We start from the raw sequence: 21,038 nt of genomic DNA, 5'->3' as shown, positions 1-21,038 counted from the left end.
TCAGAACTCTTCCTCTTTTAGGCATTCCAAACCGTTCCACCCCGATGAGAGACGAAAAGTTCTTCCTCAAGAATCCAATATCAATATCAAGACACTTTTGCAGACTAGGTTTCTCTTGCATGAGAATGCACAGCTGACACCACCCTATTCAGCATTTGGCATATACTTGCACAAAACCACAAAACAAGAACCTTTCAGCGGTTCAATTCTACTGTCACTCTCTTGTATAAGAAAATGCTCCTGAGCAGGCAGTTATACAAATTCAAGCAAATCCACAACAGCCAAAACTAAGTAGGGCTTCCACACACTTATCTAAGGTAAGAATATAGCATCATAACTTTAAAAGGATCACTCTTATGTTCAATTATCACTCTGAAGGCATCAATATCCAGTAGAAACTCAAAAAAAATGAAAAACTTCGCATGTACCCAGAACAATTGTTACAGAAATATCCTAAAGTTATCAAAAGTAAGCAGTACTATCATGAGAAAAAGGATACACTACAAGATCTTACAAAACTAAAGTTCAATTGAAATAAAATATTGCAGTAAATAAAGGAAATAGTAAATTAGACCAGCTATTCATATAACTCACCCAAGGTTCAAGAGGCCAGCAACTGTACTGACGCTGATATCAAAATCTACTTTGGGTTGAATAATGAAATTGCCTTCCCTTATAGGCTGACATATATTGTTTAGAAGAGAATGAGAAGCGAGTATTTTTCATTAGCTATAAGAAGCAGAAAGATGAGAATTCCAATCTGCAACATCATTACACACCTCCCGTATCAGTACGGCGAATCTGCCCTCACATATCCTGACTCTTATGCAGTCACTCTCTTGAAAATGTCCATTAGCAGGAATTCCAGGAAGCCGCAAGTATATGTCAATGAAATTTTGAGCAGAACTGCAGATCTTTGCACGGTCCAGAACTTTTAGAATATCTTGATAAGCCACCTAGTACAGAAGCCATTGTGTTTCATTGTAGCCACTGAATAAATATTCAAGATAGGAACAACAAAGCCATTGTAGTGGTATTACTTGTTTGTTGCTCTTCAAAACAAACAGTGAACTCTCAGGAGAAAGTACTGGATCAAAGTCATTCCGAATTTTGAGCTGCAATGCAGGACCAAGTTAACCCTCAAAGAAGATAATCAACAAAGGAGCATCTAACAGTTGATTTTTCTCCAAGGTAAATTATCTAACTGATAGAGTAAATCAGGAAAAATTCACTTCAAATTAAACATTTAGGCCTTGTAATCACAGCTTCACTTACATGTGCATGAACAAGATGTGGTTCAATGTGCTGTTGGAACATGGGGAATACAGTCATCATGATCTCATTCTGAGACATGAAACAGCCCACTCTGCTTTTGTCCCTTTGGACTCGAGATATCAGATGTGAATGAACGCCTCCAACCTGTTTGAAAAGTGTTGAGAGGCATTGAGACATTGAGGTTCAAGGTTCAGAAAATTATGAAGATCGGAAGGACTACATAAAAAGTATAAACCAGTGCGTACAACAGCAATCCACAAATCGAGCGCTCTTCGGATATCAGGATGCAGAGCATATATGCCTTCAAAAATTATCTGCTCCAGTGGAAAAAGGGAAAATTAAATTGGCATCAATATTCACTATATCAATAACATAGACAAGAGTTCAAACCTAAAGAAAATAATTGTCCTCCAGTCACATAGATTCTGAAGGAAGTACAGCTTTTGTTCAGGATCTATAGATCACGATTGCTTATGCTAGAATTTGAAAACCTTCTTCAATCCAATTTCTTTCTTTCTCTTCTTGTTTACTTTGCAATTGCCGAATTACAAGCCAAACCCATAGCATTGTTTTAATATTGCAAACAACTACATGGCATCATCACAACCCATAGAGAAAACAGCATATTTAACGACCCATAAGACCCACACAACACTGATTACAATAAAAGCTGTTTCTCATTTACATTGATAATGATCGTGCATGATCATTAAGTAAATGCAAGAGTCTTCGAGGTGATTTTTAGATTGAAATAGCTTCATTTGACACTATACGAGTGGCGGCAAGTTTTTGTCCTGTCCGCACTGAAAGACACTCTTAAGCTTATTGCTGCGAGGATGGCAGCAAAAGCTATTGGACGAAAAACACCTCTTTCTAAGTCATGCATTTGTCAGTTAAGAAGATTTCATGATTACAATGAAATCCAGGTACAGAATCTTAACTCATAGTTTGGTTTCTACCAAGTTCAGTCCACTGTGAACCTTGAAAAAAGAGCATGCAGACTCCAAAATGTGGTTGCAACTCTCCCACTACCTTTTGTTTCCTCCGCTCCATTCGACACTAGCTATATATATTTTCCCTTTTGCAAGTTAAGAAGCTTGGAAAATCAAATGACCAGTTCCACTTCCTCTTTTAGCCTATTTCTTTGGATTACCCAATTTTATAACTTCTTCCATGAGGAATCTATTCCTAAGAGAGAAGAATTTAATCATAGAGAACTAAGCAGTTTGTATTGGGAGACTTCTTAATGACAATGAATTAAGAAAAGACAAGGGAGCAATCTATAAGGACCATCAAGACAGACCACACCGCAATCTTCAGAAACTACGAGCTCCTTTGAACCACTTCGAGCTCCAGTCTCCAAGTCAAATATTGGTACTTTTGTTTTCCGACCCTTCTTTATGTCATTGATATTCTGCAAATGTTCATAAAGTCAGATATTAACCGAAGATAACTTCCAAATAATTGCTTGACAACTATTCGAAGCTGACAACAGGAAGACAATTGCATCCTCATTATTCAAGTCAAGAAATCTGAGTGAACAAAATGTATTGGCCCAGCACAAAAGGGATTTGCCTAGCACATACTTCATGAAATCCAAGTAGTTCAAGATGGACAATGAAGTAACAAAGAAATGACCAAAAAAACAAATAAAAGTATACATATGGACATGACATCCTTCCACGATGCAGATCAAATAAAGTTACGAAACTCAAGAGAATGGTGACTGGGGTGAAGACAGCACAAGATAACAAAAGGTTGCCCACTTCAGTATTGAGCCAAAAAAAGCCACAAAAACATTAGGCCTGACTAATCCATCCCTCTCAAGCCAATGACAGAAGCCATAAATATATATCAAGTTCAATATGTCCTACAAATATAGTGTCTTCGGAAATATATAATTGCCTCAGTGTTAGTTTTACCCCATAAAACATAAGCCAGATAATTGACACTTGAAACTTTATTAATAGCAATTTTTCTGTCCTAGAACATTAAAACTTATATAAAGCCAAAATAGAATTCGCCTTATTCCTTTCTTTACCATTCAACAAAAAACCATTAAACTTGTTTTAGGCATTTAAAGCCGAGGAGAAGGATCCTATGAACAGAAACTTAAGTCAATATTCTTTTCTTGCTCACCTTTAAAAGCAAAGATAGGTCAATAGACCTGAAGTCATCATACTTCAAATCCCTCATGTTCTCAGTTTTGTAATAGCTTTCAAGAGAAACCACTTCACACCCAACTATATTTGCCATTTTGTGAGCCAGACTAGTTTTTCCAGAGCCACTTGGACCTCCTGCGACCACAATAAAAGCATACAAGTCATCGACAAACTAAAATACTCAAGTTCCAAGAATATATTAGTAGAGTGGCTACGTTAATCATTTTATTTGATAGTTTTGAACTTTCGTCTAACAAGCATGCAAACAAATGACATAAATAGTTAACTCAAAAACTTTTTTCTGCAACTACTATATGTCAAGATGAACAGCTAGAACCTCAAGGACAGTGAATTGGTGCAAATCACACACACACACACACACACATATATATTTATGAGTTCTTTCAATACTTTCATGTTGGGATTAGTTACTAGTTCGAATTTGATATGCATTTGTATTTTTTGGGAATTAACCAGAATGTGTTCCTATGAACTTGTTGGGAAAACTTAAGCACGTAGGGATTGCGCAATGTCTTAAATCTAGTATATTTCCTAATACTCCCCCTCACCTGTAAGAAGGAGACTAGAACAGAAAAACAAAATGACAGTAAGAGCGAGTGTCGGCCCTGGAGTCATAACATGCTACAATCTGATACACATGTTGAAATGTGTAACCGTTTGTTCAAAAGATTTAAGCTACTAGAAAAAGGAGCAAAATATATTCTTATCTTAGCAATGGCAATCTTATATCAGTATTTAAATGCCCAATCTGTATACTTAAAGAATATCTTGAGGAGAACATTCAAATTTTCCAAGCTGAGAAGTTCTTATGACACCATTTTCAATTTAGTTGTCTTCTCGTCGCAATAAGTTTAGCTCCAATACAGTTTCCCTCCTGTTGCAAACAACAATCTTCTTAGCCATCACCAAGTGAAAAGACTTTGTTTATCCAATGAAGTTATGAATGCATGCTCATCACCTTTTGCAAGCAAACTCATTTAGCTACTTGTTGGGTTTTGACATGTACAATGTACTTTAAATAAGAAAACAGATGACACCACTAGACAATTTGTTCTGTCTCATGCGAGTTGCCTCAAGCACTCCAGTCCTGAGAAATCATCCAATTTATAGGAGGTTACCAACGATATATTAATTCACCACAATAGTGATAGTGGCCTCAAGAGAATGTTGTGTTTGTGGAAGTTTCTATTGTTACCAGTTTTCATGCTACGGTTCTAAATGCTTGAAGTTCTTTGAAGAAAAATATGCAGGCAAACGCAACACGAGTAATTGCCAACATAACCACCAGTCAATATAGAGGGTGGATGTTCGTGAATGATCAAAGTCCCATATTACCAATTCCGACAATAACAGGGACACCCTTGTTCTCCAACAAAGCCTGCACCAGGAAATGCAAAAAATAAGGTTGAATATTGTTTACATAAAGGAAACTTGGTAAACAGAGAAACAAACGGAAAACTCAGGCACCCAAATGTCTACGTACGTAAGCCTGTGAGCATCTGGCTTAATTAGCGGTGCTTACCTGAATTGCCTGAACAGCTAGAAGCAAGCCTCTATCAAGATCATATGAATCAGGCATAGGAGCAAGCTTCATAGTATCCCTGAAAGAAGAAGAATCTGCGGTTGCTTCATGAGAGAAGCCTTAAATACATCAAGAAAAGACCTGTATATCATAATCAATTTAACTGCTTATTTAGATGCAAGAACAAAAGCAAAGTAGTACCATGACATACCTAAGACTACATTATCAGCATAGGAAGGATCCGACGAAATGAAGTGCCATGTTGCAACAAGGGGTTCCATTTTGGATTTTGTAGGGGATCGAGTCCATGGTTGTGACAGATCCTCAAGCCGTGTCACAAGATTTGGAGTAACACGAATTGGCTTTGGGGCGACAACAGTACTTTCTTGATTTCCAGTCACAGATACACTTGATAATAGTGGTGGTGTATTAAGGCGTGGGACACCTGTGATCAGTTTAACAAAAAGTTATTGAAAAGCATCAGCTGCAACTGTCACTACTAAAAAGTAAATAAATGAACAATTGGAACATCGGGACATATTCCAACCTTTCCGCTCAAGAATCAATTCCAAATATGACTTGGTGATCCACGGTGCTGTTATACCCAACCGCAATGCTTCTGCACCAACAGCCTAAAGCACAACAAAGTGACCAAAATAAAGTCTCGACCAAAATAAAGTCCCATACTATGTACAGATTCCTCAACTAAATAGGAAATTCACCAACAGCTAAGCATGCACAGTTAGAAACTAGCAAATTAGAGCAGCCCTAGATATTCAAATAGCATAAATTTACAGAGACATGACAAAAGAAGCTGCATCTAGAGGAGACGATACAGGGAGAAAGAAGCTCAACAGAGAGAGAACATGGAGCCCCAATGGCAGCAGGAACTTCAAGCAGGTTGACAAAGGGCTACATGGAAATTGATTTTCAAACTTATCCGATTAACAACATTAGGTACCTTCTAATTTCTTTATTCTTGCAAGTCCAAAGCAATTTAATTGTTTCAGGCAGTGACTGATGTCCATGGGATCCAGCATGGGGATTGTTACGGTACTAACATAAGCAACCTTCTTCAAATGGGCTGCATAAAAGATTGCTACTTGAGTTTATCAAACCCCCCCCCCCCAGAAAAAACAAAACCAACCACAAAAAAAAAAGCCAAAGGGAAATAGACATGTCCCAAAGAGGAAGAACTCCAAAGCCTGGTGGAAATGCTAGTTGAAACACTGAGAGAAAATGTAAACATCTGCCATAAAAATAATATAAAACTAAACTATCTTATGAGAAATTCATACTTTCCTATTTGTACCCCTCAGCACCATGAATGTCTCGCTAAGAGTATCAATGGTTTCGAGGGACGTTGAGAGATTGCCCATACTGACAAAAGTAGACGCCCTTTTGTAACTGACCACGACTGTGTAACCCAGAGCCAGCAATCCACCTAGTGTCATCCGTCCAACCTGTTTCAATGTAAGAACAATGAGAGAATCAATGAGAGAATCAATGAGAGACAGACCTGAATAGCCACCCAATTCATCAGAATTTTAGTAGGAAATGAAGTCGGGGATAAAAAAATCAACCCAAGTCAATAAGTATATTGGACTACGAAATTGGAAAAGGCAAGTCTTCTCGGACAAAGTTAGTCAAAGCCATGAAATGATAATATCAGTTGAGATCAGATAGTTATCTCACATGCGGCGTTGAGTAAACATGATTATTTGTAGCCATACAAATTAACAACTTAAAAAAATGAAGCAACTATGACTATTAGTCAGAGTACCACCAGAAGTTTCGTTTTTCATAATTCCATGATAGAGTTGTTTGGAAGTATTCTATAGACATGTTACTTTCATGGCTACAGTCAAACATATGTGTGTAAGTCAATTCTAACATATGCCGATTCTTAAATTGCAGAACAACTGTCTCAAATGTACATATAGCTCCATGTCAAGGTTCTTATAAGTGAAATACAAAGCTTATAAAACCGATAAAGAGGACAAGACGCCAGCAGAGTAAATCATCAAGTCAACTCAAAGGACAACCATCTAGTGTAATGAAACATGAGATGTTTCTTACCTCAAACTCTGCTTTGGGTCGGATAATGAAATGTTTGTCGACTATCCTCTGGTCACCTAGGGAAAGATAGTACCTAATACCAGATTGACGCACCTTAATCCAATCGTTTATTCGTGCTTCTTCACTGGCTGATGGAGGCCTCAGGTACATCTCAATAAAGCTAGAAGCAAAAGAGGATGTCACCCTCCACAACCAAGTTAACTCATTACAAAAGAGGAACAGCCTGCATATGTACTTACTTATCTGTTTGAGCTTCATTTCCTTGAAGAACCTGGGGAGGAAAGGAATCTGGAGACTGTAACATTATGTAGCATATCAATTCGAAGTTCCCACCACGAAACACGGAGGAAAAATAAATTCAAACAGGAGATGGCGTTTATGATAGCATATTTGTTTATTACTTCTTGAAAAGTTATCACAGAACATGACTTTCAGTATGACATACTCTTAATACAGCATTTTAAGTTATCGTGATGTAGAGAGAGTACATATCACAAATAACAGAAATTACTTCTCAAGAAGTCTTTTCAGAGTATTACTTTAATATAGTTATTCCTGATTTCAAAACAAAATCGCTTCATATGGTCAGGCATAGAATGTTCACCAAAACAGTGACCATCTCAAAACTTTTGAACCCTGAGATGACTAACGTAGGACAGGTTCCATTATGATTTTACCAATCCTCACTCTTTTATGCTTGCACATCATGGTTTACATAGGATAACTTTTTGCTATATAACTTTTACCGGGGTGTGGGGGTTGGAGGAACAGAGAGTAGTGGGTGTACACAAATTAAAAAATGTACTGGGAGGAGAAGGAAGAGAAGAACTAGCTCTCAGATCCACTGTAGTAGATGGCAAGAAATATATGACCAAAATATACGCTCAAACAAACTTGAAAAAGGCCCATAGACATGGAGAGGGTCAAAGTCTTATGCTAGTGAAGGAATGACTTCTCCCAGATTTGAATTTGAAAATTGCACAACACGAACCTCACTTCTGCATTTTAGCTTGTAGATTGCTTCCCTGAATGATGAAACAAAGCTATTGTTGATTCTAATCTGCAGAGAAATCCAAAAAATGAGAAAGGACAGCAAGCTTAAAAATGGAGAACATGAAAGACCAACCTGTGCATGGTGTAAATCTGGCTCAATGTGTTTCCTAAACAATGGAAAGATGCTGTCAATGAGAGAATCCAGTGAACGAGAGTCTCCAATATCATATTGGACCTTTGAAAGGAGGCTAAAATGGACACCACCAACCTGAACCAGAGAAGAGACAAATCTGATTATACAATTATCATATTAAGAATAAATCGAATGAGTTATACAATTTTTGAAAAAGAAATTACCACAGCAACCCGAATATCTAGCAAAGACCGCAACCTCGCATGTAGAGCATAAGTACCGTCGACAATCACCTAAAACAATTAATTGAAGAATAAATTAACCCACTGCAACAGGGCCGAGCAGCATCTCAAATCCCGCAGTAATAGAAGCATACCACACCAGAGGAAGCACTCTTAATTGTCTTTGAACCCATACATCTTTTTTGCTGAAAATCGAACACAGGTACCAAAGCATCTTTCCCATTTGTCAGATCCTATTAATAAAGACTAAATCGTCGGACATAGCAAGCAGAAATAGTAAAATAATGTATAAGACATTCACTAGACTCAGCCAACTAACCTATATGCACAGGGAGAATAGAAATGAATCAACACTATATCAATCAAGGAGATTACAATAACAGCTCACAATCACAACTTTGAGCACACGTACACCCAGTTTCATGATATGAACTTAACTCTTCATGGTAAAGGCAAAACAACATAAAATGAAAAAAAAAAAAAAAACTCAAGATTGGCATCTTGGAATTAGAGTCCACATGCCATGGAGGCTTCACTAAGCTCTAGAGATGGCATGCAAGTATATGAGGGATCACCCAGCTCAAAAAAGAAATTGATGAGTTTGTGATAATGACACAAATAGTGGGAGAAAGATGAGGTAGATTATGAGTTCGCAAAAGGGATGGGTTCCAGATGTTGTTGCATAATCTTTAGCCCTGACATGAATGTCGAGCCAAAGGATCCATCCCATTGCCATGAGATGAGGCTATCTCAAGCCCTGATTCAGCATAGAGAACAATAGCTATAAATGAAAATGTTGGAAGTCTTTTGTAAGAAACAGCCATCAAAGCCAGTGAGACTAAAAACAGTCAAAAGATTGTAAGCTGCAAGTGGATCTACGAGAATAAAAGGAAGGTATCCACGGTAGAGGCAACTATAAAGCATGGTTAGTATCTAGTAGTGCGAGAAGGAATTCATTTCAATGTTTTGTTCTCTCCAATTATGGAAACAGCTTTCAACATATGCTTCTAAGATTGTTAATTTACAGAAATCAGAATAACAGCAGCTTGACATAATATTGCTTTATCCCATGGAAAGCTAGAGAAGCATATTTACATACATCAGCCCGGGCACTTTCGCATATGTTATATAATATACGCTCGCTGAAAAACTTGTTATATGGGATGAAACATCTCTTACTCAATGGTACACATGCTTCAATGTCCATAAGCAATCTAGGCTGCACTAGGAGAGAGTATCATAGTTTGCGTACTTTAGCTGATTGTCCAAAGATCTCTATTCATTTGATGCACTAAATTGCCAACCATATGAAATGAAGAATCCGGGAGAGTGAGGGTGATCTAGAGTAGGAATATCTATGAGGATTATTTGCAGGGACACTGCACTTACATCAATGAAACTAAGTGGCAAAAAACTCCAAGGATTTGGTATGTATAAAAGTAAGTCCTTCAAAGCTAAAGGCTAGAACTTTGCAAGTGAAGAAGAGTATAACCCTCATGCTGCCTCCAAAGTTCCCACTACACTCTCAATGATAATGATATTCCATGGCTATAAAAAATAAACACCTTTATCTCTTCTTCTACACTAATCAACTCTCTCTCTCTCTCTCTCTCTACGTATATAGACCTATCAAAATGGGTCATAAACTCATTTCTTAACCCATCTATGATCGGCTAAATTGTTATGCAAGTTAGTTATATTCAATAAATGGGTCATAAATTGATTTAAATGGGTCGAAATGGGTCATAAATGGGTTTATAACTTATTTAGACCCAACCCACCTCTATGACTCCCTTTTCATTCTTTCTCGCCCTCACTCAATCTCATGCTCGCTCGCTCCGCATTCTCACCTTAATTTGGATACGAGTTTTTTAAGATTGGATCAAATATGAAAGTGATTTAAGAATGAGTCGGGTCGGGTATAGGTCACTCGATTTGCATTGCAATAAAGCTCATAAATGGGTTAAATATGTCTATTTGGGACAGACCATTTATGACCCGACCCACATGTTTGACGGGTCTAGTGTGAGTGCGCGCACGCTCTCGTGCGGTGACTCCATGTGAGCTGTCAACTCCTCCACTTCAAGCACCCTAGTCCACACAAGTCGTTTGCAACAATCCTATCCTCATGACACGACATTCGGTCTCACTGATACTCCTTTTAATACACCATCAAACTATCAAAGAATCACCAAGAAATGAGCTAATGCAAATCGAGGAGAAAACTGGCGAAACTATCAATTTCAAGGATTTTGCAGTCAGAATACATAGTATAAATATCTTTAGAACAATCATTAACTAAAGGGTTGTCACCATAGACCCACTAAATCATTAGCATCTTATGGCTAAAAACTGCTGTAGATTGTATTAACATAAGCAACTATTGTAACAGATAAAAAAATTACAAACCTCAAGGTTTTGAACCAATGCATCAAAATCTATAGAGTCCAAATCGTTCCCCTCATCAATTCCAATTCGATAGTTCTCCATTGATATAACAGTGCAGCCGATTACAGATGCCACCTTCTCTGCTAAGCTTCATAAACAATTAAACAACTAAGTAATGAGTGTAATTCGGACAAGGGAACTCATCGACAAGTTTCAGTTTTTCCTAATTAGCTGAAACTGTGATACAAAGGGCAAAGTTTGATAGCACAAGTACCTCGATTTACCCGAACCACTAGGTCCTCCAATCCCCACAGTAACAAGACCTTCCTTCTTCTCCCGAAGTTCTTGAATGGATTTTACCAACAAATAATACCCGTGATCAAAAGACTGCAATAAACAATATGCGATAAGCAAGATACACAAAAGTTTCCGAAGGACATTGCTAGAAATAGCGACGAGGAGAATTAAGATCACGGCAAGAATTAGTGCCAAAAGAAATTGCTTGCTGGAAATCTCCTCAGCCTGTGGACGATCAATGTGGACTCAGACAAAGGATCAAAGATCATGCGAGAGTAACTGAAAGCGCCAAACTCCTCCTCAGTCCAAGCATAGAGCACTTTCAGAAAAATCAATAAATTAGCTCCCAAGCATCAACCAAATAACTCCTCACTGAACATAACGCGAAAACCATCATCTCCAAGCTCGTCTATTCTCCTCCAAACTCCGATGCTCAAGTCATTTCACACTAATCCCACCAATCCAGCAACACTAACACCAGCTTCACGGAACAAACGAAAAACACCCGCCTCAATGCGCTAATCCGACACACTTATTCCCAACACAACCTATGAGCAAAACGCACCGTCTCCGTCCATTCCTCCCCCCCCACCCAAAAAAAAAAGAACCGCCGAGCTCACAGCTCGCGACGATCGCAGGCGGCGCCTCGCCAAGCACCGAAATGCACGCGCACGCATCGATTTCCGGGAATAAACGCGCAAAGAGCAATCGACAGCAATACCACATGGAGAGGGAGGGACTGGAGGATCGAAGAGGAGGAAGAAGAGGTGGAAGGTTGCTGCTGGAAGTAGTCTCTTCCTCCTTCTTGGAAGACTCGCTGAACGACTTCATCGTCCATCTCGAATCGGACCACCGAGTCACCAACCCCTCTCTGCAACTCTCTCTCTCTCTCTCTCTCTATATGCTTTGTGGCTCTTGCTTGTAGCGGGAGAAACCTGTCTCATCGGTCAATTTTAGACGCAGAGGGAATCTTTATCTAAAATAACTGAAAAAATGGAAAAAGAAAGAGAAAATGTGTGCGCGAGAATCTCTCCAGTGTATTTACCAAATACACCCCCGATTCTAGTAATTTTACATTTAATATCTTTTCGGATTCCATTTTTTTTGGGACCCTTTCGGCCACTTTCTGGGCTTTTTCGTAATTATGTGGTTTCTTTTCTTTCTTTTTTTTGGCCTTTGTACGTGCCTTCTTTTTCTCAGCCGCGATATTTTTTTCCAAGTCATTTTATAAAATCTACCGTGGCTTATCCCTTGTCCCAACAATGGATGACTAGAACCCGTAGCATACACGAGAATTTGGATTCGGAGCGTTCGGTTTGGATTCGACAGGCGTTTGTTTTTAAGATCACAGCATCCGTCTCTCGAATTAACTTTAGAAACCACGCTTGCCACATCATGGACGTAGCCTTATCTGATGCACTAGAGAGTCGGTTCGCGTGTATCCGTGAGGTGAATCGAGTCGAGAAATTCGAATAGAGAGTGCTTTTCGTGATTGTGAAGAGACCCACCTCATCATTTCTTGGGCCGGCTTCGACCGGTAAACCTCTCCCGGGAGCGTGAGGTCACCACCTCCCTTACACCCAGGTGCGGTTGGGGCATTGCCTTAAAAAGAGGATTTGAATTCGCATGAGTAGTGCGATTCAAGTTGGTTTTTTTTTTTTTTTTTGATAACCGAGGTGTGCGCGCAGCCCGCGAGCTTGCGCTCAAACCAACGGTGAAGCACAACTAGTCCTCGGGGGCAACTGCAGAACCCCACCACCACGGTGCCCGGGTAAAATACTGGCACCACGAAGTTTTGAACCCGGGACCTCTCGTGAAAGGAACCGAGCGCAAACCAGTGTGGCCACCGGCCGGTGGGTTCGATTCAAGTTGGTATTGGTGAAGTGATAAAAGTAATAAATAAATAAATAAATTACATTCATAATTTTATGTGGGGTAACTAAAAATTTCCTAAAGAGTGAGACCTAAATGTTTTTAAACTTAAATGTTGATTTTTTTTCCTTTTTATTTTCAAAAATGATACCGTTCTTTTCTCTTATTTTGCAGCCAACAATTTGCTAGTTTTCTTTTCCTTTTTTTTGCTAGAACAGCACTCGTCTACACGCAACTTGTACCTTAAATTTGTTAAGATGCACGCGTGAGTTATGCTAGAAAACCTCACGTCGAAAAATTGATGTGATATTGGGTAGTTAATATATCTTAATTGACCCATAATTCGTTGGCGTAAAGTTGAATTCAACTGGATATATTGGCGGGCCCGGAATTTCGCTCTCTCTTGACTATATCCCCGGATGAAAGTATCGGATTTCTACTGTGCATTCCCAACAAAATTGTTACCTACGATAAACACCGGTACTCGGACACACCAGGCGCGTGGGCGCGAAAGAAATGTCACGTACAAAGAAGAATAAAAGTTGTGGATGAGCGGGGAAAAATTGGTGGTTACTTATGCTCCGTTTGTTTCACGGAAAATATAACCTTTCCGGAAAATATTTTCCAAAAAGTCATTTTCCATGAAAATGACTTTCCTTTTCCGATGTTTGGCAAAAACTTGAAAAAGTTCCGGAAAATATTTTCCGCCGTTTGGTAAGGAAATTTTGTCTTATTTTAAGTTCGGAGACTTGATTATATTAATTTTTTAATTAATGCCCTTCCGGTACCAATTTCATGAAAAAAGTTCACTTTGGCAATTTTGATGAATTCTGACTTGAAGTTCAAAGGTGCAATTTTTTGGATTTTCTTTTTATGATTTTTTTTTATATTTTGAAATTAAAAAATAAAGGAAAATTAAAGTGAATTGGTTCAAGGTTACCTTTCCGAATTTGAAACAATATCAAATCGATTCGATCCTACTTGCGGATAGGGTCGGCGATGGTGTGAACGGCGGTGTCTCAAGCGAAAGAGCCTCACGGTTCATGGTGAGTTCCGGGAATGCTTTGGCAATCTCAAATCAAAATCAATTCCATATGTCAACTTATTGCGCCCACGAAAATTGCCACCTTGCAAGGCAGGAGACTCACAACCGTGCTCTCTATTGTGGCCGTGAAGTCTTCAATGAATTTCCGTGGCCTCAAAAGTCTCTCGTGATCAAAATATACGGGAAGAGTCGCCCGGTCGTCGTCATTACTTAGTAAGGGAGCTCATGGGTGACTGCTATGAATCGTTTTCTCGGCGAATGTTCACCATCGGGCAAACTTGTGAAAATAGAGAGAATGGAGCTTCGCCCGGCCGTTAGTAAAAGCACGAGAACAGAGGGAGAGAGATGCGCCTCTAATTTTTGTGGAAACAAATGAAGGTGGTCCCCGTCGACTACGCTGCGGAGATCTTGCGGCACCTCCCGGAGGCCACCCTTGGCGGCGACTCGGAATCGACCTTTGAATGCCTCGTCGACCCACTCGTCGATGTCAACTACATTGGGGCGGTGAGCCTCAAGACCGGAAGGCCGACGTCATCCCGCGCGGCGAGTTCGCCGCCGAGCTCCGCGTGGAGCACGAGAAGTTCAAGATGGACGTCACGACTTTGTTCCTCGCTATAGCTTTCCTTGCTCGAGGTCGGAGCCACTGGTTGCGGCCATGGCAGGCAACTTGCCGAGGGAGAAGAAGGAATACTAAAAAAAAAAAAAAAGACAAAAAATAATAATAAAGAAAGTAATTAAAAAATAGATTTTATCCGAAAAATAAAAAATGAAATTTTTTGAATTTTGAAAAAATAAATAAAAAACGAAAAGAAAGCAAAAAAATAATTAAAAAGAAAAAAAATAGTTGAAAGAGAGGAAGAATGAAAAGTGTGGAAAATGCTTTCCTCTTCTCAAAATGAGAAAATCATTTTCCTTAGTTTTAGAAGGTTTTTTTTGTTGACCGGAAAATATTTTCCATTGACCGCTTATTTCCCCCCCAAACACCGGAAATTGGAGAAAATGTTTTCCGGAAAAATATTTTCCGTGAAACAAACGGAGCCTTAGTGAAGTGATGAAAGATAGTGAAAAGTCAAATTATGTTCATTGTTTTATATATTTGCCTTGTTTTTCTGCATGCGGGGGGTAATTATGGAATTCCAAAGAAGAGAGACCAAAAAAAATAAAAATAGTCATATGTTAATATAGATTCACCAATTTAATTAGAAGTAGAAAATTGTTTCTATGGGGGAATTATCAGTTACTTTAAACATAGGTCATATGTTAGTATAGATTCACCAATTTAGGATGGAGGACACCTATGTTATTTCAGTCATAACAAATCTGATACTATAACTGGAAAGAGGGTGATTATTTCATTGTCAACATTTTAATCAAAACGCCATTTGGTATCACTTTCTATTCCTTCGTATGAGAATGACCACCCAACTTTTTTTTTTATTTTTTAGCTCCTCTTTTTTTTTTTTTTTTGTCAATACAAAGGATGATAACAACCCGAAACTTTTTTGGTTGAGAAAATTATCTGGAGCTCGGATGCCAATTCGATCATAAACTCCCCAATTTCATCAACGCAATTATGAACCTTTGCGCGAAATTTCAATACAGTCCTGGGTAATTAATGCTGGAAAACATTGGCATGGCCATCCCACATATGATGCCGGTTAGAGTAAAGTTATCTACATCAACGTGTCTCGTAGGATAGTCAGCGATAACTAGATGCCACATTAGCAATCTCTGACTATTACATTGCAATTTCGTGTAAATTTTTTAGGACTATATTGGCGAAATTAAAAAATTTAGGACTTATTTGACATGAATTGATTCGGTAATTATCTACTTTATTGTTAGGTCCGTTAATTAGGCTAGTTATTGTCACTGCATGCTAATTGTTAACTTCGACAATTTTCTCTTGTACAAAAAGAGCATACAAAGCAACATGCATGCCCATAGAGCGTGCTTACATTGTACAAATCAAGAAACAACCCGGGGGCCGCGGCAACTTATTTTGTATTTTATATATTTATTTTGATTTAGGACTTTCTTTTCTGAAATTTGAATTGGATTGGCATTGCATTGCAACGACTTGACCCATTTACATGCAATACAAATCTAATGACCCATATCCAACACAACCCACACTCAATCCATACCCAATCCGACTTATATTACTAAAACTCTTCAATATTTAACCCAACTTTAAAAAAAAAAATCATGCACATTCTGATATGAGAGCGATGAGTGAGCAAATGCAAGATCAAGTGACAACAAAAGAGTTATATAGGTGGGTTGAGTCTATGTAAGTTTTGAATACATTTGACACCGAGATAATTTTGAAAATATCATTCTAAACCCATTTAAAACTCATTTAGTGAGGAAAAATTGTCAAAAAAGTTCTAAACCTTTCAAGCTTTTGTGAATTTAGTCTTAAACCTATTAAATTTGCTGATTCAGTCCAATACCTTTTTCATTTTGTGCCAACTTAGTCCTATTCGTCGGAAATCGGCGATGTGGATGCCGGCCGTCCCACGCGGTACTGCTGGATGTGGATAATTCTTAAATATTTTTATTTGAAAAAATCTATTTTTTTGTTATTTTTCGTTTTTTTGATTTGTCGGCTCCATGGCCGACGACTCCTGGGCCGCGAAGCCCTCGCCGTGCCCCTCGAGGGCGAAGGTTGCAACCCCTCACCTTTGGCTCGCCGCCCTCATCCAAGGACCCGTGGGGGTCGCCGGCCCCCGTCGGCTCTCGCCCAGGGGTTGGCAACCCCCGCCAACCCTTGCCCAGGGGCGGCGACCCCTGTCGGCCCTAGTTTGGCGGGGGTCGCTTGGCCTTAAGGCAAGCAAACCAAAAAAATAAAAAAATAAATCGATTTTTTTAAATACATTTTTTAAAAATATTAATTATTGTCGTCGGCGGTACCACGTATAACGGCCGACGTCTACGTTAACGATTTCTAGCGAATAGGACTGAATCGGCATAAAGAGAAAATGTTTAGAATTGAATCGATAAACTTAAAAGGTTTGGGACCGTATTGCCAAAAGTGTGAAGGTTTAGGACTTTTTTAACAAATTTCCCCATTTAGTGAGAATAACTAGCCGATATAACAACTTAACTTATCAAATATATGACAAATTTTTTTATTAAATATGGATTAAGAAATGAGTTTATGACCTATTTCAGCAGATCCAACCATCACTAAGAGGCTCGTATCCCGTAAATCATGCCATGTTTTAAGATTTTTCTGCTCACCTGCAAAGATTAAGCTTTCAAAATCTTAATTGCAACGGCAAAGAGGGTTTCCGAATTTTTGCCATTGTCGAGAGAGGGGGCGGCGATAATCGATAGTAGCTTAGGGACGACGGCTCCGTTTGCCCAACCACTCTCCCAGCCTCCCAATCTTTTGTCCTTTTTTTTTTTTTTTTAAACTTTGGTGCGACATTCCCCCCCAACAAAAAAAAAAAACTTTGGTATAACACATCCAGACATACACTCAACTTGTCCAAATAAGAGATCAGTGCTTGAATTAGCATTCTGAGGAAGAAGTCAACGAAAAGGACTAACAATGAATATTCAAAAAGGTTTCTAGACGGCTTTAAAGAAAAATTGCATTGAGATCATTTTAAACTTCGAGCGTAAGTAACAATGATCATTTCTTACTTTTAGCTTTTATCCCTTAGACTTTGTTTGGAAAGGGATGATGGGGGAGGAAAATGAAGCGACGTAAAGAACAAGGTAACTCTTCATCTCTTAGTGATAAAGCTACGGGAATGTTTCATAAATTCACCGACCCTCGTCACCTTTTTTCGTTGTGTCGCTTCAAATTAGAGGTGGTCAATGACCGCCAGGCCCCTTTAGAGAATACTGGCACATGCATGAAAAAGCCCGGCCCGCCATCTTTGGCCCGAGCCCATTCAGGTTAGAAAATTACTAAATAAAATTTAAATAATGGGCAGGCTTGAGTAAACACGTTAGGCCAAGCATGAGGTGAACCCCTAGTCAACACCTCTACTTCAAACTAGGAAATCTTCAAACTTTATCAATTTTCTTCGCTCATTTTCCTCGATGTTAAGTTCGTAAGCCAAATGAAATGAAATCGGGATAAATCTAAATAATAATTTGAAGTGTGCCCATTTTTTCAAATAAGGACTTGAAGTGAATCTTATTTCAAATAAGAGCTTGATCTTGTTAGCCGACCAAATATTTCGTCCGATCAAGAGCATTTTTTTCCATTGACAATTTCAACATGAATTAGGTTAAAAATTTAAAAAATAAAATAAAATTTGAAAGAAGAAGAAAAAAAATAAAAGAATGATTAAGCTAGAGGCCTAGCCACCTGTGGTTGCCGGTCGCCGCCCCATTGCTTGTAGGGCGGCAGTCTAGACGACCACATGCGAATGACCTTTTTTTTTGTGTTTTCTTTTTTAGGTTTTATCTATTTTTTTTTTTAGTTTAAAAACAGAAAAAGCAAAAAATAAATAAAATATAAAAATTAAAAGACGAAAATGCCCTTGATCAGATGGTGATATCAAACCCTTCTTTTAAACTAACATGGCTATCTCGGACCTCTTTTTGAAATAAAATTCACTTCAAGTCGATAATGATAACACATTAAATTTTTATTTGAAATAAGGTGCACGGGATTGAAGTTGACGACGAGGAAGAAAAAGAGCTTCGAGGTTCCATTTTTCCTGCGCGCGCCAGTAAAAGCCAGCCACATAAAAACACGTGAATTCGACAAATCTTCCCCACCCCGACACAAGTTGCTGTCGCCCGACAACAGATCGCTTGTTTTTTTACCTCCGTCTGTTCTCAATAATGTGCTTGTTCTTATCCCACGAACAGAGCCAAGTGACGATGCTCGCTGAGACCGGGAATCTTGATGGAGTCAACAGCTTCTCCTCCGCTCAAGCTCTTCCTCTTGCTCTCCTGCATCGCTTTCATTCCCGCCGCATCGTCGTCACCCCGACCCATTTCGAGTCCGACCGCACAGCTCCTCCCGAAAGAGTCGCTGCCCACGAAATCGGGCTATCTCCCGGTGAGCCCCACCTCTGGTTCGGCCATTTTCTACGCTTTCTATGAAGCCCAGCGACCCACCACGCCCCGCTCGCAGACCCCGCTCCTGATTTGGCTCCAGGGCGGTCCCGGTTGCTCCTCCATGATCGGCAACTTCTACGAGCTCGGACCTTGGCGCGTCAGCTCTGTTGCGCATAACGCCGAACACCTGGTGGTCGAGCCGAATCCTGGCTCTTGGAACCGCTTGTTCGGCCTCCTCTTCCTCGATAACCCCATCGGCGTCGGGTTCAGCGTCGCGGCCTCTCCCGAGGAGATCCCGAGGGACCAGTTTACCGTCGCGAAGCATCTCTTCGCGGCGATAACCGCGTTTGTTAAGCTCGACGCTGCTTTCAAGTCCCGTCCCATTTATGTCACCGGCGAGAGTTACGCGGGGAAGTATGTCCCCGCGATTGGGTACTACACGTTGAAGTGGAATGCAGAGTTGCCGCCGTCGCAGCGCCTGAATCTAGCGGGGGTCGCCATAGGCAATGGCTTGACGGATCCGGCGACCCAAGTGGCGACTCACGCCGCGAACGCCTACTTCTCCGGCTTTATCAACGAGAGGCAAAAATCCGAGCTTGAGACAGCCCAGTGGGAAGCTGTCAAGCTCACCAAAATGGAGAGCTGGAGTCAAGCAACGGATGCCCGAACTGGGGTGCTGAGATTGCTGCAGAACATGACGGGACTGGCCACTTTGTACGACTTCACGAGGAAAGTGCCGTACAACACCCAGTGGGTGACTCAGATCTTGCAGAAGCAGGAGGTGAAGAGGGCGCTGGAGGCCAACGAGTCCATAGTGTTCGACGAGTGCAGCGACGTGGTGGGGGCTGCGCTGAGCGAGGATGTGATGAAGAGCGTGAAGTACATGGTGGAGCACCTGGTGAAGAACAGCAAGGTCCTGCTGTACCAAGGTCACTCCGACCTGAGAGACGGCGTGGTCTCGACCGAGGCTTGGGTGAAGACGATGGAGTGGGAAGGGATCGACGAGTTCTTGTCGGCGGAGAGGAAGGTTTGGAGGGTGAACGGGGTGCTTGCTGGGTATGTGCAGAAGTGGGGGAGCTTGAGCCATGTCGTGGTTCTGGGTGCTGGGCATCTGGTGCCCACCGACCAGCCGATGAGCTCGCAAGCCATGATCGAGGACTGGGTTCTGGAGAAGGGCCTGCTCGCCGATTCCAAGGACGAGCGCTTCGCAATAGGGGATCGCTTGGAAATCTGATTAAAGCCTTAGTCATCCTTGTCGTTGTTGTGCCTAGAGGATGGGCAGGATGTTGGAGTCGAAGAAGATTGGATTTGCCATGTCGAATAAATTTCCACTGGTTAACTTATGCTGCGTTCTTGTTTAGTAAAGAACGCCGTGTGAATACGATTTGAAATTTGAATTTTGGAAATAACTTCCTTCGAAATCGAAATATGTTTATTATCGAAAGTACGATTTTTAAGCATCCTTAACACTTTGTCACGATGTGTTTCTTTAGGTGACTTTATCCTTGACAAAGCATTCCAGCATTGCATAATTGGCTTTTGGGCTCGACTATGTATTTTTAGTTAAAAATTGTCTAGAACGCAATTTCATGCAAATTACGTGATTTCAAATGCCAATTCAGGTACATAGCCATATGTGGCTTTGAACTCTCTCTTGGAATCGAAAATTCGTTCTCTTGATAATGAACTTCGGCCCTCGGTTTCATCTCAAAATCTGGTAAAGTTTTCATGGAATCAAAATGAAGGCATTATAAGCAGCTAGATGCGAGCGGGCCTTAATGATCGGATTTAATTCGATCAAAGTACACATTTCACTTCGAAACCCAAAATGGTAGAAAAAAAAGAAAATTACACATTTCACTGGCTCACATTTGCATAATTAGAATTTTGCCAACACAAGGGACGCCCATTGCTTGAGGGGGGGAGTGGTCTCTTCTGCTACTGCTAGTGAGATGGTAAACACTTTCCCTCGCGTTTG

At 40.1% G+C, this 21,038-nt stretch overlaps 2 protein-coding genes across 7 annotated transcripts in view; one reads left to right on the top strand and one right to left on the bottom strand.

The window, feature by feature from the left end:
• LOC115740036 overlaps nucleotides 1-21,038 on the bottom strand; it is a 29,880-nt gene that overhangs the window by 4,873 nt on the left and 3,969 nt on the right. Inside the window, exons 2-22 of one of the 6 annotated variants that reach the window (XR_007198485.1) lie at nucleotides 11,834-12,009; nucleotides 11,090-11,202; nucleotides 10,837-10,963; nucleotides 8,562-8,660; nucleotides 8,410-8,478; nucleotides 8,186-8,320; nucleotides 8,051-8,119; nucleotides 7,299-7,354; nucleotides 7,060-7,219; nucleotides 6,279-6,443; nucleotides 5,528-5,612; nucleotides 5,192-5,425; nucleotides 4,981-5,099; nucleotides 4,794-4,836; nucleotides 3,415-3,572; nucleotides 2,579-2,689; nucleotides 1,521-1,589; nucleotides 1,276-1,419; nucleotides 1,041-1,115; nucleotides 780-956; nucleotides 595-672 (exon numbers count right to left, since the gene is read on the bottom strand). Coding sequence is in view for 5 of the 6 variants with exons in the window: in XM_030673388.2 (XP_030529248.1) it covers nucleotides 595-680; nucleotides 780-956; nucleotides 1,041-1,115; nucleotides 1,276-1,419; nucleotides 1,521-1,589; nucleotides 2,579-2,689; nucleotides 3,415-3,572; nucleotides 4,794-4,836; nucleotides 4,981-5,099; nucleotides 5,192-5,425; nucleotides 5,528-5,612; nucleotides 6,279-6,443; nucleotides 7,060-7,219; nucleotides 7,299-7,354; nucleotides 8,051-8,119; nucleotides 8,186-8,320; nucleotides 8,410-8,478; nucleotides 8,562-8,660; nucleotides 10,837-10,963; nucleotides 11,090-11,202; nucleotides 11,834-11,950 (2,411 nt within the window). In the remaining variant the exon portion in view is untranslated. Of the gene's footprint in view, nucleotides 1-594; nucleotides 681-779; nucleotides 957-1,040; nucleotides 1,116-1,275; nucleotides 1,420-1,520; nucleotides 1,590-2,578; nucleotides 2,690-3,414; nucleotides 3,573-4,793; nucleotides 4,837-4,980; nucleotides 5,100-5,191; nucleotides 5,426-5,527; nucleotides 5,613-6,278; nucleotides 6,444-7,059; nucleotides 7,220-7,298; nucleotides 7,355-8,050; nucleotides 8,120-8,185; nucleotides 8,321-8,409; nucleotides 8,479-8,561; nucleotides 8,661-10,836; nucleotides 10,964-11,089; nucleotides 11,203-11,485; nucleotides 11,807-11,833; nucleotides 12,010-21,038 lie in introns of those variants that run through there. The other 5 variants (XM_030673388.2, XM_048279266.1, XM_030673389.2 and 2 more) reach the window with 5 other exon arrangements.
• On the top strand, nucleotides 18,831-20,403 carry LOC115740038 (serine carboxypeptidase-like 50). Its single transcript, XM_030673395.2, has one exon. The coding sequence runs from the start codon at nucleotides 18,906-18,908 to the stop codon at nucleotides 20,292-20,294; it is 1,389 nt and encodes a 462-aa protein (XP_030529255.1). The 5' UTR covers nucleotides 18,831-18,905; the 3' UTR covers nucleotides 20,295-20,403.

Source organism: Rhodamnia argentea, chromosome 5 (genome assembly GCF_020921035.1).
Source record: "Rhodamnia argentea isolate NSW1041297 chromosome 5, ASM2092103v1, whole genome shotgun sequence".
Lineage (NCBI taxonomy): Eukaryota > Viridiplantae > Streptophyta > Magnoliopsida > Myrtales > Myrtaceae > Rhodamnia > Rhodamnia argentea.
The sequence above is the reverse complement of the archived record's forward strand: the minus strand, read 5'-3'. Positions and strand labels throughout refer to the sequence as shown.